Source organism: Ochotona princeps, chromosome 3 (genome assembly GCF_030435755.1).
Source record: "Ochotona princeps isolate mOchPri1 chromosome 3, mOchPri1.hap1, whole genome shotgun sequence".
Taxonomy (NCBI): Eukaryota; Metazoa; Chordata; class Mammalia; order Lagomorpha; family Ochotonidae; genus Ochotona; species Ochotona princeps.
This window is the reverse complement of record NC_080834.1, coordinates 75,149,270-75,166,533: the sequence shown is the minus strand read 5'-3', so window position 1 is coordinate 75,166,533 and position 17,264 is coordinate 75,149,270. Positions and strand designations below refer to the sequence as shown.

Genomic DNA, 17,264 nt, shown 5'->3' with positions numbered 1-17,264 from the left:
TTATGTTCTTAATGGTTGTAATGTCTGTTGTTATGTTGCCTTTTTCATCTTTGATGCTGTTAATTCTTGCTTTCTCTTGTTTTTTCTTTGTCAGACGGGCCAGCAGGGTGTCTATTTTGTTTATCTTTTCAAAAAACCAGCTTTTTGATTCGTTGATTTTGTGTATGGTTTTTTTTATTTCTATCTGGTTGATTTCCTCCCTTGTTTTGATGATTTCTTGTTTCCTGTTGTGTGTGGGGCTCATCTGCTGCTGCTTTTCCAATTCCTGGAGGTGTGTGGTTAGTTCCTGTATTTGGCGCCTCTCTTGGGCCTTGACATGAGCTCCAATTGCGATGAGTTTACCCCGTAGCACTGCTTTGGCAGTGTCCCACAAGTTTTGGAATGTTGTATCAGAGTTTTCATTGGTTTCAATAAATTTTTTGATCTCATCTTTAATTTCTTCCCTGACCCATTGTTCGTTTAATAGCATATTGTTCAACCTCCAAGAGTTTCTGTATTTCCTTGGGCATTTTGAATTGCTGATTTCCAGTTTCATTCCGTGGTGGTCTGAGAGGGTACATGGTATGATTCCTATCTTTTTGAAGTTATTTAGATTTGCTTTGTGTCCTATCATGTGGTCGATCCTGGAGAAGGTGCCATGCACTGCTGAAAAAAATGTATAATCTGTGGTCTTAGGATAAAAAATTCTATAAATGTCTACCAAGTCCAGTTGTTCTAATGTTTGTACGAGCCCTGTTGTTTCTTTGTTGAGTTTTTGTTTTGTTGATCTGTCTATAGTTGTTAGCAGGGTGTTAAGATCGCCCACTATTATTGTGTGTGTATCTATGTCTCCCCTTAAGTCTGTAAGTAGTTGCTTCATGAAGCTAGGCGCATTGGAATTAGGTGCATATATGTTCACGATTGTAATTACTTCTTGATGGATCAGTCCCTTCACCAATATATAATGTCCTTCTCTGTCCTTTTTGATGTCTGTCAGCTTGAAGTCTAGGTCATCTGAGATTAGAACAGCTACCCCAGCCTTTTTTTCTCGTCCATTGGCATGAAATGTCTTTTTCCATCCTTTCACTTTAAATTTCTTACAGGATTTTCTGGTTAGATGTGTCTCTTGTAGGCAACATATAGTTGGGTGCTGTTTGATGATCCATTCCGTTAATCTATGCCTTTTGATTGGTGAGTTTAAGCCATTTGTGTTTAGAGATAATATTGAGAGGAATTGGTTTTGGGCTGCCATGAGTGTAAGTGTGCAAGTGTGTATTTGCAACTATTAGAGTTTTTGATTGGTTGACTTTTCTTGTATGGATTTTAGTGGGAAGGTCTTCCCATTTGCCATCTTTGATTTTGGTTTGTATTTTTTCTTTCTGGGTTTAGCACCTTCCTGAGGAGATTTTCCAGAGCTGGTTTCGTGTTGATGTATTCTTCGAGTTTCTCTTTACTGTTGAAGTATTTGATTTCATTCTCAAATATAAATGAGAGCTTTGCTGGGTACATTATTCTTGGTTGGCAGTTGTTTTGTTTCAGGATTTGATAGGTTTTACCCCATTCTCTCCTTGCTTGGAGCGTTTCTTCTGATAGATCGGCTGTGATCCTGATTTCCCTTCCCCGGAAAGTAATCTTATCCTTTTTTCTTACTTGTCTTAGAATGGTTTCCTTGTATTCACTTGAAGGTAGCTTGAGGACCACATGTCTGGGAGACGATTTGTTTGGGTCGTATCTACTGGGGGTTCTTTGTCCTTCCTGGATTTGTGCTGGATTTATATTTCCAGTATTCTGGAAGTTCTCCTGTATTATCTCATTGAGCACTCGTTGCAAGCCTGTCTCCTTTTCCACTCCTTCGGGAAGGCCTATTATTCTAATATTTGATTTTTTGAGGTTGTCTTTCATTTCCTGTATGGACCTATTGGCTTTCTCTAGATTTGTCTCCAACTGTTTGATGAGCTGCTGCCTTTCATTCTGATTGTCTTCCAATTCTGATATTCTGTCTTCTGCTGTGTTCATTCTGTTGGATAGGCTTTCAATTTTGTTCTCTATATCGAGGATTCCCTTTTTGACTTGATTTATTTCTGCAGTGATATGGTTTTCGAATGCCTTAGACTCTTCCCAGCGCTTTTCACTCTCTCTGACGAATTTCATCATTAGCTTCTTAAAGTCCTTATCTGATAGTTCCTCTATGTCTTCATCTTGCATCTCAGATATTGGGATTAGTTTTTGGTTGTATTGGGAGGGAGTGCTTGATCTTTCCTCTGGGTCATTGCTTTTTCTGATACTTCTCCTCATTGTGTTTTTGCTTCTTGTTGTTTTGAGGTTTTAGCGGTGATTCAGCTGAGCCGGCTCTGGTTTGGGGTCTCCGGCTGAGCCCAGCAGGGCTTACTGCCTGAGTCACCAGCTGCTTTGAATAGGTACTCTTAATGAATACTTAAAAGATGGCACCTTTTACAGTTCCTCAAGCCAAAACCTGAGGGTCACCTGAATTTCTCTCCTTTCATATTAACGTTCAACCTACAAGGCAGCTTTGGTGAATTAGTCTTTTTTTTTTTAAAGATTTATTCATTCTATTACAAAGTCAGATATACAGAGAGGAGGAGAGACAGAGGAAGGTCTTCTGTCCGATGATTCACTCCCCAGGTGAGCCGCAACGGACCAGTGCTGTGCCAATCCGAAGCCGGGAACCTGGAACCTCTTCCGGGTCTCCCACACGGGTGCAGTGTCCCAATGCATTGGGCCGTCCTCGGCTGCTTTCCCAGGCCACAGCAGGGAGCTGGATGGGAAGTGGATCTGCCGGGATTAGAACCGGCGCCCATATGGGATCCCGGGCTTTCAAGGCGAGGACTTTAGCCACTAGGCAATGCCGCCGGGCCCATTTTTTTGAATTTATTTAGTTTTATTACAAAGTCAGATATACAGAGAGGAGAGACAGAGAGGAAGATCTTCTGTCTGATGATTCACTCCCCAAGTGAGCCACAACAGCCGGTGCTGTGCCGATCCGAAGCCGGGAACCTGGAACCTCTTCCGGGTCTCCCATGTGGGTGCAGGGTCCCAAAGTTTTGGGCTGTCCTCGACTGCTTTCCCAGCCCCCAAGCAGGGAGCTGGATGGGAAGTGGAGCTGGCGGGACCAGAACCAGCGCCCACCTGGGATCCTGGTGTGTTCAAGGCAAGGACTTTAGCCGCTAGGCCACTGCACCGGGCCTGGTGAATTAGTCTTTACACATGGAGCTTATCCTGCTACTTTTACACTTTCCTTTCAGGACACCTTACCAGTTGTTCTTAACAACACTAACCGAAGCCTTCTGAATGATCATACTATTTTTCTTAATCACCATGGTCTACAACTATGAATAGTACATGTAAAATATATTCGGATTAAACTGTTCTCCTGCAGAGAAGCTTCCAGTGACTTGTGCTCATACTGAAAGCAGAATTCAGTGTCCTTATGATGATTCTCCAGTCCCTGGATAACCCCCAGAGTCTGAAGAATAAGCCTCCACAGTTTCTGAGGCCTTGACTTCCACTACTCCTTCGTTCTCTCATCTACTCTGAGCACTCTGACTTAACTCAAAGAGATACTAATACAGAAAAAGATAGTACAGGATATTGCATCCTTTATCTGGAAACTCTAAATCTGAAATGCACAGTACTACATGTCTGACAGTTTCATGTATGCGAAATTTTGACTACAAAGTCTTGAGAGTATTGTATATTATTAGTTCTGGTAATATGTAAAATATACTATATATTATGTGTGTTTTTATATAATATATAGTGATTGAGTTCCATGTTTTCATTAGAATATCCTCTCAAGATTATATATGTGCAATATTCTAAGATCTACTAAAGTTGGATGTCTGAAACACTTTTGGTCCCTGAATTTTGGATTAGAGTCATTTACCCTATGTATCAGGCAATGTTAGTTCTGTGATGAAAAATACCACAGATGGGAGAGAGAGAAAGAATGAGACAGAGACAGATATAAACCCAAGTGGTTTTCTCCTTGGACTCGATTCCCCATACCATTTTCACCTCCATTGTGAAAAACACATGTGCATTTTCACGAGTTGCTTTTTAACTTTGTGTTGTCCTATGAGACTGTTGTCAGGTTGTATTCCTAGACATAGAATAGTCAACAAGGGAGAATAAAACCAATAATTTGCCTGCCCTGTGGAGCTGCTAGTCTTTTGGAGATTCAGCCAATCGCAAAGATGAATAGGGAAAGCAAGTACCATGAATAAGTTAATGACTCAAAGAGAATGGCCTAGAACATAGTGCTAACTATGGAAAAGTCAAAACAGAAAGTGTCTTGAATTTTGCAGAAAGGCATTTTGCTATTTGCCTTTATGGGTCCTTGATAGTAACTGCAAGGCAAAGATGTAGCGAGAAAGAGATCAGATAAAGCAGTACCTTCTAGCGCTGAAATTTCCGTAGCAAGTATTGAATGAGATGGTTATTATACCCCTGCCTATGATACTTTCTCCACCAACTTATTTGTAATTTATTTATGTTCTTAAATAGACACTTTGCAAATTAAACATGCAGTATTATTCTGATCCTTTGGTTGCATCCCTTCGGAGAACTGACAAATCCCACTCTGCTCATTGCTAACATAATTTTAATTGAAGCATCTTAAAGCTCATGTTAAGACTTAGCTATAATCTCATTTACCATGTGGAAGGTACTATCAGTTTCATGATTTAAATAAAAATCTTGAGAAAGAGATATCCCCAGGTTGCAGAATATGAAGCACAGTTGAGCCTTAGCTGAAGGACAGTTCCATAATGAAATGGGTTAGTGCGTGTGAGAGAGCCTTGTTGGTAAGGTCAGAATATGACAATGCCAGTGAAAATTCAGGTCCTGAAACCTACAACTTCATTGAGCTGGAGGGGTATGTGTTATGAAATCAGATATTTACACAACATTGAAAAGGAAACATTGTAGGCTGTGAACTGCTTATCCAAATGGGCCAAACTGGAAACCATAATGCTAAGGGAAATGAGCCAATCCCAAAAGGTTAAATATCACATGTTTGCCTTAATTTAAGATGATATGATGTTATGTATAACATTTATGTTATGTATGTTATATGTTGTGTATAAACTAAAATTGAAATGTCAATGAGGTGGTCACAGAAGGTGGTTAAGAACTTGCATTTACTTTTAACATATTGGTTACTCATTACTATGTCAATTAATTCCATAATGATGTAAATTTTTGCTGATGGTATGTTGGAGCTTTTAATTGATCGGGATGATACTCTGCTGGCTCTGTCTTCAAACCAGAGAGGGTCTACCTAAAAAGCCATTGAACTTGACTGGACAATAAGATGCTCGACTCTATGTTTGGTATATGCTTGCAATGGGGGAATCTCAACTGAACTTGAGCTGTGGTTATGCAACAAGGTGGAGGAATCCACCATGGTGGGAGGGTTTGGGGAGGGGTGGGGAGAACCCAAGTACCTATGAAACTGTGTCACATAATACAATGTAATTAATGAATTAAAAATAAAAAAAAAGAAAAGGAGAATTAAAAAAAATATGCAACAAAAAAAAATGTGACAGCTGCACACTACATCAGAGAACAGAGATGGGGGCATGATTGTGTCTGAGCATGTGTTCACAATTCTTTGGATCAGGCAGCAAACAGGAGCTTTTGCTTTAGCAGCGGCTTCTCCATTTTCTTTCTTACTGCTTATTTCTCTACCTTCTCACCAGTTCACACAATACATCATGGAGCAATCTTTCCTGAAAGGCAGAATCAATCTCTCAGTCTCTCCCGCTTCCCTTCCCTTCCCTTCCTTTCCCTTCCCTTCCCTTCCCTTCCCTTCCCTTCCCCCATCCTGTCTTCTCCCCTTGCTTTCCCTCTCCTCTCCTCCCCTCCCCTCCTTTGCCTTCTCTTCCCTCCCCCTTTCTCATCTAAAGAATATGTTTCCTACTTTCTTTGTAGGAGTTTATAAAATGAGTATTTCCAGAACTCCAAGCAGCAGCAAACAGGAGTAACACTCCCTATCACACCCCACTCCTTTCTCTCTGTCTACCCGACCATTTGCCCTACATCATGGATGCACATTCTCTTGGCACAGGTGCCTCTAACATTCCTGGCTTCTACATTCCACACATTAAGCTCCACAGCCCCTTGTAGGTAGACCCCTAGGATTATATAGGTAGATACAAACCATTCTCCCATACTCCAAGTGAACTCCTCATCCTTCTCCATTCAGAGTCTAGACCCAGACTCCCCAAAGTCCTCATTGCACTGAAACTAACTCTCACACTATGTCCATTTACAATGGCCAAGGGTGGTAAGCCCCCTCAAGGCACTAGAGACCCCGTGGCTGCTCCTGGGGAACACAGTACTTGACTCATTAGAGACATTGTCATGTCCACGCAAGAATACCAATTTTTTAAAAAATATTTGTACAAATAGTGGTAGAAATGTAAAAACTCCTTTAGATAAAAGATACAGATAAACATGGCAGTGATACTGCAGTCGTGCCTCAGATGTATGCCTGTCTCATTTATACAGCGTGTCCCCATCTTTCCTTTTCTCACCACTAGTAATGCTGTGATCTGTTTCCTCTGATGTGGGCTTTTTTCAGCTGAAAATGGGTCCCATGTTTTGCACAGTTTTAAAGAAATACCTTGTTTTTCAGGTTCTAAATGGAAGTGACGCTGATGTTTTACTGAAACAAGAAAAAAAGGAAGTTCTTATAAACAAAGGTAAACAAAGCATTCAAGTTACATATATTAGCTAGTGTTTGAGGCGTTTTTAGGATGAGTATGTGAAAGCCTGAGGTATGGATAAGAAGTGTGTCAGCAACCTGGGTTTTTTTCTCTTAAAAGTGTGTTGTTCCAGAGATGGGAAGAAGTGAGGGAGAGGGAGGGAGGAGAGAGAGATAGTTTACTCCCCAGGTGGTTTACTCACCGGGTGGCTGCATTAACTAGTGCTGGGCCAGGTTGCAACCTGCAGCCAGGAGCTTCTTCTGGTTCTCTGTGTGGGTGCCAGAAGCCCAGCTCCTTGGGCATCTCCTGCTGGTTTTCCCAGGACATTATCAGGCAGCTGAATTGGAAGTGGATAAGTTGGGACGTGGACTGATCTTCCTAGGGGATGCTGGCATTGCAACAACTTTTATCTGCTATGCCACGTGTCAACCTATGCCATCTTATAATCACTTCAGCAATAATTTCTCTGAATCAGAAAGTTGGAAACAAGTTGGATGTAAAATATTTTGTTTTCTTTGTGTCTATTTGCTGTTATTACCTTTTTTTTTTAGAATGAGTGTCTTTATTTTACAATATCATGATTTTTGTACCTTTCCACACTGAGCCTGAACAGCACATCCATTATTTCCATTGACACTGTCTTATTGTGAAATAAACGGTAAAGTTTATTGCTTTTTAGTTTCTTAGTAAACTTCAGCTTATTTGTCTCTTTCTTGCTCAGTCCTTTTTAATGTATCAATCCATGTGATCATTTTGTCTTCACTTTTGGTTGTAATTCTTTCTTCCTTTGTGCTTTGTTGCTCAGGTAACCTAAGCAGCTGTTAATCCATTCTGTATGTTTGAACCTATTAATGATGTCCCTAAGAAATCGCACTTGTACTTTTTCGTACTGATTGGAATAATTTGTTATGGCACCAACGACTTCTTTTGTATGAGTCTTTTAACTTTAAAGCCGAGCTTTCATAGACATTTCAAACTATTGTGCCTTCAAGTATGGACCTTTTTAATTTCCAAATGCAGTCAAAAATTTTTCAATATAGTTTTATCCTAAAATTAATGCTTGATTTCAGATATACTTATAGGATTTTCCAGGAACAAATTGTGAAATATTTTTTAAATAACTCTGATTATGGATTAGTGGGCTATTGGATTAACACCTTCATTTGGTACTCAAGTCAGTGAGTAAAACGGTTGGTGCCTACAGTGTGCTTGGCACTATCCATTCATTTTCTTTTACTTTCCTTACAGGAATCAGGTACATCCTGAGCCATTTACCCTTATTTAAAACTTTTTTTATTGCCATCTTGTCATACTTGGCTTTCAGCTTGTTGGGAAAGGTTTGCTTAATAAAACAAGCTATTGGGGGCAGTTGTAACAAAGAATTCTGTAGGCCAGTAGGTGAAGACATATGATGATTTATTTATGATGCTTTATACTGTTCCCGGTGTACTCAAAAACAATGAATTCATGGAGATCACAGGATTGCTATTTCACTGTGGACTGAAAGCAAATCTTTAATGTCTCTGAGTAATTATTATAATTCTGAAGCTGCTGAGAGAGAAGATCAATTAAATGACTCAGGACTTTTCCTGCCCTAAAGTTCATCTCTCTACTGGAGACTTATTTTTTATTGGGATCTGTCAGAATGTCTTTGAATCTTAATGCAAAATGTTGACAGTGAGATATTAGAGGGCAAACAGTTGATTATCTTGGCAGAGACTGGTGAGAGAAGGGAAATCTGTAAAATCCTGGCAATCAATGCCAGCTAAATACATTTCAGAGATAAAACCACACTACAAAGTCTCTTGGATTGTTATAGACACTATATACACTTGATGAAAAATTGTAACATTTAGAATATATTGTAAATTGCCTTAAAATGGGCTCAGTTTTGCAAATGAAGGTTTGAATACAATTCGATATTATGCAGGTAACTGATCAACTGCTAATATTTCTTCTAGTGCAATTTATTATGTGACTATCAAAATATGTTTGTCTTCATTTTCTCTCTATGTTCCTTTGAAGAAAAACAAGAACTGCATAATGATATTCCAGCAATAAATGGAACCTCTTCATTATCTAACCAGCAAAGGTGAGTGTACTATAATTACACAATCTAAAGGGAGTGCAATTATACTGTTGAAAAATAATTGTCAATGTTTAAGTACAAGAAGAAAGAAAATAGCAGCAACAAAGGCTGTGAAGAATGGAACCAAGTTTTACAACACAGAAGAAAGACTAGAAATACATCTTTTCTGTGAACTTCTTCATTTCTTTGTGCAAACTTGTTAATAATTAAATGGAACAGGATTAACTTCCTACCCAGTGCAAGTTCAGTAAACTAAAAATGTCACTCACATAAACTATGTGAAATCATGAACCGTTTTTTCCCCCTATGGGTCTCATTATTGCTACAGTTTTCTTGACATGAAAATTTTTCTACCTTTAAAATGAAATCAGCTGGGGCCCGGCGGCGTGGCCTAGCGGCTAAAGTCCTCGCCTTGAAAGCCCCGGGATCCCATATGGGCGCCGGTTCTAATCCCGGCAGCTCCACTTCCCATCCAGCTCCCTGCTTGTGGCCTGGGAAAAGCAGGAGAGGACGGCCCAAAGCTTTGGGACCCTGCACCCGCGTGGGAGACCCGGAAGAGGTTCCTGGTCCCGGCATCGGATCGGCGCAGTACCGGCCCGTTGCAGCTCACTTGGGGAGTGAAACATCGGATGGAAGATCTTCCTCTCTGTCTCTCCTCCTCTCTGTATATCCGGCTTTCCAATAACAATAAAAAAAAAATATTAAAAAAAAAAAAATGAAATCAGCTGAGTTTGTTTGGCTATTCAGTGGAGTCAAAGTAATGGCTTTCAGTCACTATTTAAGCTGCTTTCCAGGAATTCAGACCCCATTTCTCTGGTTTCTGCATAGGAGCACATTGCATTAGGGCAAGGAGAGTGAGCGAGCGAGCGAACGAGCACGTTTGTTTCTCTGAACTTGCTGGTGGAGAAGTTACTTCACCAGTTAAATGTCATCACTTCACTCTTCCAAGTCAAGTTACTAACTCTTTTAATTTGACACAATCCCCTTCACTTCTGCCTCTCTTTTAAGAACGTTCTAAATTACTTACAGTCCTGTTATTTATGTTTTCTTTGCTCTGTCTGTGCTCCTTTCTATGCTGATGGCAACTTGTGCATCAGTATCCACTACCCATGCATTCAAGGGTCCCTGACTGTCCCAGGGACTGAACCACTGTCCCAGGGACAGAACCACTGTTGCAGGGATCAGACTTTCTTTTAATCGCTCAACTTTAATAATTATTTTTTTTTAAAGATTTTATTATTATTGGAAAGCCGGATATACAGAGAGGAGGAGAGACAGAGAGGAAGATCTTCCATCCGATGATTCACTCCCCAAGTGAGCCGCAATGGGTCGGTGCTGCGCCAATCCGATGCCGGGAACCAGGAACCTCTTCCAGGTCTCCCACACGGGTGCAACGGGTGCAGGGTCCCAAAGCTTTGGGCCGTCCTCAACTGCTTTCCCAGGCCACAAGCAGGAAGCTGGATGGGAAGTGGATCTGCCGGGATTAGAACCGGCGCCCATATGGGATCCCGGGGCTTTCAAGGCGAGGACTTTAGCTGCTAGGCCATGCCGCCGGGCCCTAACAATTATTTAAATATCAATTGTGTTCAGTAAACAAGGAAAATGGACAATTTCCAGCCAAGTGGAGTTGTGTTTTCGAATTTGTTACAATTACACATACATCCCTAAGACGGAAGCCTGGATTTGTCTTTGTAACTGTTAACCTCTGAAAGGTCATCCCCGGCAATACCATCTAAAATAATCCACCTAGTTCTTACAAGTCAGACTCCTACTATCACATCATCTTCTTTTGTTTTTCAAGCATTTATTGCTATCTTAAAGTATCTCATTTATCCATCTGTCTCTTTTATCACCCTATTCTACCACTAGAAGCTACCTCACCTCATGACAGCAGGGACTGCCCTGCTCACGTGTGGGACCTAGCATACAGAACAGCATTTAGTGATACTTGTTGATCGGAAAGTGATGTGATTTTCCCCAGTGCTCTTACTTCTCATGGCTAGTGTTTAACCTAGCATTAGTTATTAAAATTAAACATTAATATCTGTACAAAAGCTTAAACATTCTCATATGTTACTCTCAGGTCTTTATGAGATTGTGGGATTTCTTTTTTATCACTATTGATTGCCTCATACATACACTAGTGTGATCCAACTTAATACTGTGATCTAACTAAAATCTTCCTAATGGAAATGACTAATGATGGTGATAATAAAGTTAATCATAGCAATAATTGTTAGGCACTGTTTATTGATCTCCTAATGTGAGTTGTATTAAATTCTTTGAATATCTTGTTTGCTCCTTAGTGAAAGTGTGTGAGGTAGACCCCGTAATTATTTGTCATTTGAGACAAGAATTAGAGGTGCATTTTGCCCCGCACCCCCAATATCAGCAGGAGTTTCCAACATCTCTTGTCGCTGTCCCTCAGCGATGGACTTGGTGCACGGAGCCGATAATAACATGCGTGGACCCTGACTGATGGTCAAAAGCCGTAGTTTATTAGTGGCATCAAACTTTATATACTGAGGGCCATATAGGATAAGGGAGGAAGTATTGAGCTTATCAACAAAACATTCAATGCTTTTGTTTGGAACTCCTTTTGTCTTATATATTCCACCAGGTGTTCTCATATACATACTGTCCACTCAACTGTTCTTATGCAAATGATATCCAGTAAGGTATACTAAAGGTAGCCATTTGGTTATTCTCCTCCAAATATTATCCAACCAACTGTAATCCTGTGCTCCCTGACCTTCTAGGGTCACAATGTCTTCCTACAATCTCTCAATGACTAGAATGAAGAACTTAGTAAAGTTTCAGCATACATGAGATTGTAATTGCAGAACAATTAGATATTGTTTCAGTATTATTTAACAGACAAGTGAGATCCAGTTTATATAATGTTCTTAATCTTTAGCAGGTAATCTGGAATTAGTATAATAAATGCCAAAGAACTGCTGACAGTAGGGCAAATTACATTTGCTATAACCTGCCATCCTGTTTTTAAGGAAGGACCTTCACAATACAAAAATACAAATCCTCTATAGCCGTAATCTTATTTATAGATGTCACCATGTAAGCATTACAAAAATATCCTTATTATTTAACCAATAAAGCTCTCCCCTCTTCCCAATTTAGTCTCCCATCTTCTGTAATTTTCAATCCCCTTGTACATTTTGTTCCCACAAAATGAAAACATTGCATTCTTACTGTGAGTTTTTGTGTAGTAGAGCTGCATGGCCTTTTAATACTCGTGTTAGATCTCCTTGCTTCCAAGCATGAAAACTCCCAGTAACAGGGTCCATTCTGAACTGAAGACACTCCAGTGGCCTCTCTTGAGTATGAAGCTCTGTGATCCCTCCATGTGACTTTTTGCACCACAGACTTCCTGCATGCCCTACCCCAACAATTCTGAATTTCTCACTCTTTACTGAGAAGGCCTACTCTTTGTAGCCTGAGATGATCACAGTTTTAATACTCCTCTTCCTCCAGATGTTAACTAAATTTTTTTTCTCAACTGATTCCATCTCTCTCTTTTTGAATTTCTGTGCTTTTCTTCTAGACTAAAATATAACATTAGATTAAAAGTTTCTTTCAGCAAATAAAAACAAGTGACATATGACCACTGTTAAGAATAAATTATCACCCATTAAATTTAATTGTGGCCGTTCCAAAATATTGGCACAATGCATGATAGTAACATGTAGTAATTCTTCTAATTAAGAATTGATTATACAACAGCATATGCAAGGGTTTTCAACATTGCATTTATGTCCTTGTTTTTACGCATTATTATGAAATATTGTTTCTAAACAGACAATTGTTTATTGTGGCTTTTCAAACTGTAACTCTTAGCTTGTTCAGTGTGTCAACAGGGGACTTCAGTCCAAGTTCTGGACACAAAGAAAAAGTTGCTGTGAATGATGGTTGCGAAGCTGTTGCTTCATGGGAAACATCTTCTCAAAGCACATTTGTCAAAGAAACAATGAGAAAGCTGATGTCTAATTTAAGGTAAATATATTCACTAATGTACTTGCACATGCTATACTGAATTTTCTAAGCAGTAACAACTGGCTTTTCTTCTCCCTGCTGAATAGCAATGTTATTAAATCAATTCCCTAGAATGATTTTATGATTTTCCTCTGAGCTATGCTGATTTAGATATGCCATGGCTGAACTAGAGACCATTATGTATTAGGCAAACTTCATGAAAAATACAAGTTAAATAGATATGTAAGTAAATATGTATATACAGCTATTCTCATAGATAAATAATGTATAATGGAGACAGGCACCTCAGGAAGTGAAGATATGTTACAGTATGCATCTCGATTCCCAAATAAAAAGGGGGACTGATAATAAAACTGTTAAATATGTCTTGACAATAGGCTGCCAGCCTTTCTACTATTGTCTACACCTACAACTCCATGATATACTTTGATGGCAGAATGTTGGACTTGGGACCATTGAAGGGCTATAGTGCAATAATATGGGGGAAAATAGTGGGGAATGGTGGAAGGGGCAATCCCTTTGCCTATGCAACAATATAATGAAAACTGATACAAATGTGTTTTCTTTTATATATGTATATACATATATGTATTCTTTTGTGTATGTTATATATATGAGAATAGGAGTCACTAACCACCTAATTTATGTGGTTCGTCCTTATGGTTGATCATGCCTTATTTTTAAGTACTAGAGATTTTGTACAGAATCTTCCCTTTATTTTTCCTTTATAATGATTCTCTTGATGTTAACATGCCATTTACAAAAGTCTATTTTTGTAGTTTCAGATACTGAACTTTTCAAAAGAAACAGATTTCTGCTTTTTGCCAATAGAGGTCAACATGTTTGACCTTGGTTATCTGAGGAATTTAGATGTCTGGATCTTAGTTCTCCAAATTCTCAGATTCCTTCTGGGAGGGGATTAAGTCAAGGATTCAGCGTTTTTCTGTTTCCATGAGAAGGTGGAAGCTATGTCACCACTAAGTGAGTGTAGCTCGTTGATTTCATGTGGAGATCATACAAAAGTTGGCTTTGAGGAGTCTTTGTGGGGTGGGAATCTCTGGGCCAAAGAAAGTACAGAGATACGCCCTAGATGAAATGGTTCTTTTCCTTTGGACAGTCACCTCAATTTTCTCACCAGTGACTGACCAAAATCTTCCCCAAGATGAGAGTCCTAGAGTTAAGTCAGGTAGGGAAATAGAGAAAAGTGGGAGTGGCCATGTATATAGGAAACCATGGCTTCTGCTTGAGGACCTGGCTGTGGTCCTGAAGAAGACTGTTGCCAGCTGCAGACACAACCTTCATCGGGCAACTGTCCTGGAGTTTACAGAAGCCTGTGTGGCAGCATCCGGGCCTTAGGGCTGCATTTACATGGTAACGAAGGCACCACTTACACTTGTCATCCTTTAGGACTCATGCCTAATACCAGTTCTTCCCTAGGAGAGAGGAAGGAGGCATTCAGTCATAGTTGTATGAAGATGGATTCACCTTAGACTTTGTATCATTATGCATTTTGGTGAATGACACTAGGATATGTTTTGTTTGTTTGTTTGTTTGTTTTCGTTTTTTTTAATGAAGGTCTGACCCATCCAGTTTGCTTTAGTGCCTGGGTAGGCAAGTCTACTCTAACCCAGAAATGAAATAAAATTCTTAGGACTTTATGAGTTTGCCAAAAGTCACTTGTCAGTATCATACTACCTGTGGCCTGTGGTGTGATCTCCAATGGATGGGGCTCTGTAACTAACTTCTATTCCTGTCTCAGGGATGTTTTTCCTGGAGTAGTGTCTAAGTTCTTCTGCTTTCGGGTTGGCTAGCAATACATTTGAAGCGTGCTTTACTATTTGCTGTTTCTCAGATTCAGGCACATCAATTGGAAGGAGGGAGATCGAAAGAGGAAGAGGAAGGAAGCAAACTATGAAGTCTTAGAATTACACCTATGAAATACAGGAAGTCTCTTCTCATGATACTAATAAGAACTTTAAAAAAGAAAAACGTTCATCAAATCCTAGGTGTATGCAATAAATTACATAGGAATGAACCTCCATATGTTTGAGTAAACGTGTGAATATCACCAAAATATATGAATGTAATCACATATCCAAACGATTGGGACATTAGTGCAAGTCAACCATTTTTTCTTTGCTAAAATATCTATCATTTGTAAAACTGTATCATGATTTTGAAGCTCATTCAAGTATTTTAAAAAATGCTTACTTACATTGAACTCAGAATTACAGAGAGTGAGAGAGAGAGAGAGAGACCTTCCATTTACTTGTTTCATGCTACCCAGAGAACCAAAATGCCCTGGCTGTGTCAGGCTTAAGTTTAAAGCCAGTAGTCTCATCTCGGGGCCCACACACTCAGGACATCTTCCATTGCTTTACATAGGCCATTGTTAGGGATCTGGCTCAGAAGCGGAGCAGCCGGATGTGAAGTGGTAAGCATATGGGATGCTGACATTGTAGGCTCTGGCTTTACCTGTAATGCCACAATGTTAACCCCTCTCTAGGATTTTTTTTTTTTTAGTATGTCTATTCCTTATTCCCATAGACTTGTAAACCCAATATTACTTTTATGTATTTTGAATCGATCAGAAAACTTTAGGTTATAGATATTTAATTAACACATCAAAAGTTGCATGGATAATTATATAGCTTTGGGTTTAAACCCAGACAACCCGCTCTCAGTCACCATTCTTTCCTCCCTCTGCACAATGTATGACCCATAGAGACCTAAGTGTATTACAGTAGTTTGTGCAAATTTGCTTTACTTTCTTTTACAGTTACATAAACTTTCTTTTTCTGATTGATCATTTTCCTTATATTTTACTTGGCTGAATTTTATTGTTTGTCTAAGTGTAGAATTTCTGTTTATTTTAACGAGTAATTGCAATCTAAAAAGGGATAATCTGATTTAGTATTCTGAGACCTTAAAGTGCATCCATTTTGATCATTCATCATCACTAGAACATTAATATGTCCCAAAGCTCATCTTCCTAATAGACCCTCAGTGCTTAGAATCATTATACTATTATCAGTTGAGCACTTTGAAAGCAGAATGGATTTATCAGCTCAGTCCTGTATAGCCTATTTTTTTTTCGTGGTGACTGTTTTATAAAGAATATTCTCCAGAAAAAAAAGAGTTATGTGCACACATATAAATGAAACAGAATGAGCTCTCCATTTGACTAGCTTTCTGTTATGCCGTAGGCAACATGCAGTTTATTTTCTCCCATTTCACTCAAGAAACCAGATCCCCTGTCTTGTTTGTGAGATGTCTTTTGCTGTGTTTGAGAACTGCAGTACTTTATATCAGACCCTCTAGTTAACTGGACTTCAGATTCCTCATGATACACAGATTGTGTGTGGTGTTGTGGCTACGATGCTGCTTTTGTTCTGTGTTCTGTATTTACTCTGTATTTATTCTATAAATTATCCCATACTTATTTTATATGTACGCTATATTTACCTTGCTCTTCACATAACCGTGTTTTAATAAGTGTGGTCTGAGACCTGGAGGTGCATAGATACCCAACTTGGTTCACTTTGGATGTGGCATCTACCTCACCTATTTCTATACTGTCAGAATTTGCTCAGCCACCTCTGTTTAATGCCAACTGAATAAATTAATTAAAACAGTCCATTTATATTACTTATTTTGTTCAGTTTAACTTTTTCTGTCATACATTTTGTGTGTATTGTTGTTTACAATCCTCAAATATAGTAACTTTGCAAACAGATTGGATCATTAAAAGTTAGAATATTACAATACTGAATTGCCTATATTATATGTAACATATACTAGTATATCTTCAAATAATACTTTTAAAGCCTTAAATATTTTTTGTGTTTTATTTTATTTGAGAGAGAAATTCCATTCTCTGGTTCACTTCCCAATTGCACCCAGCAGCCAGGTCTAGGCCAGGCTGAATCCAAGAACCCAAAGATGATCCAGACCTCCTCGTGTGGGTCCTAGGCCCTGAAGTTGCTGAGCCATCTCTGATGCTTTCCAGTGAGTGCTTTAGTAGGAAAGTGAGGCAGGATCAAAGCTAGTACTCAAAGTAGGCCTTTTATGATGGGATGTGGACATCCTAAAAGGAAACAACTACAGCACCAAATGTCCATCCCAAAAGACTATTTTTAATTTAATTAAAATAAATTAATTTGAAAATGAATGTATAGTATTGTTAGACACTTAAACATTTTTTCAGATAATAGAGTGAAACTCAGTTGTGTTAAGATGGAGCTAAATGAGGTGAACCAGAATACGGACTATTCAGACTCATCATGTGTTCATAAACATTATGGTAATTTCAAACCATTCTGAGTATCAGTAATAATAATAATTAACAGTAACTGCTTGTTATAAACATACTGGATGCCAGACACTGTTACAGCATCCTTGCATTAACTACCACATTAAAACTTTTCAACAGTCCTAAGAGCTGTTACATTTACTGT

At 39.0% G+C, this 17,264-nt stretch overlaps 1 protein-coding gene across 1 annotated transcript in view; it reads left to right on the top strand.

The window, feature by feature from the left end:
- MORC1 (MORC family CW-type zinc finger 1) overlaps nucleotides 1–17,264 on the top strand; it is a 170,374-nt gene that overhangs the window by 138,242 nt on the left and 14,868 nt on the right. The window contains exons 21-23 of the mRNA XM_058661335.1: nucleotides 6,638–6,704; nucleotides 8,733–8,799; nucleotides 12,652–12,807. Coding sequence (XP_058517318.1) covers nucleotides 6,638–6,704; nucleotides 8,733–8,799; nucleotides 12,652–12,807 — 290 coding nt within the window. The remainder of the gene's footprint in view (nucleotides 1–6,637; nucleotides 6,705–8,732; nucleotides 8,800–12,651; nucleotides 12,808–17,264) is intronic.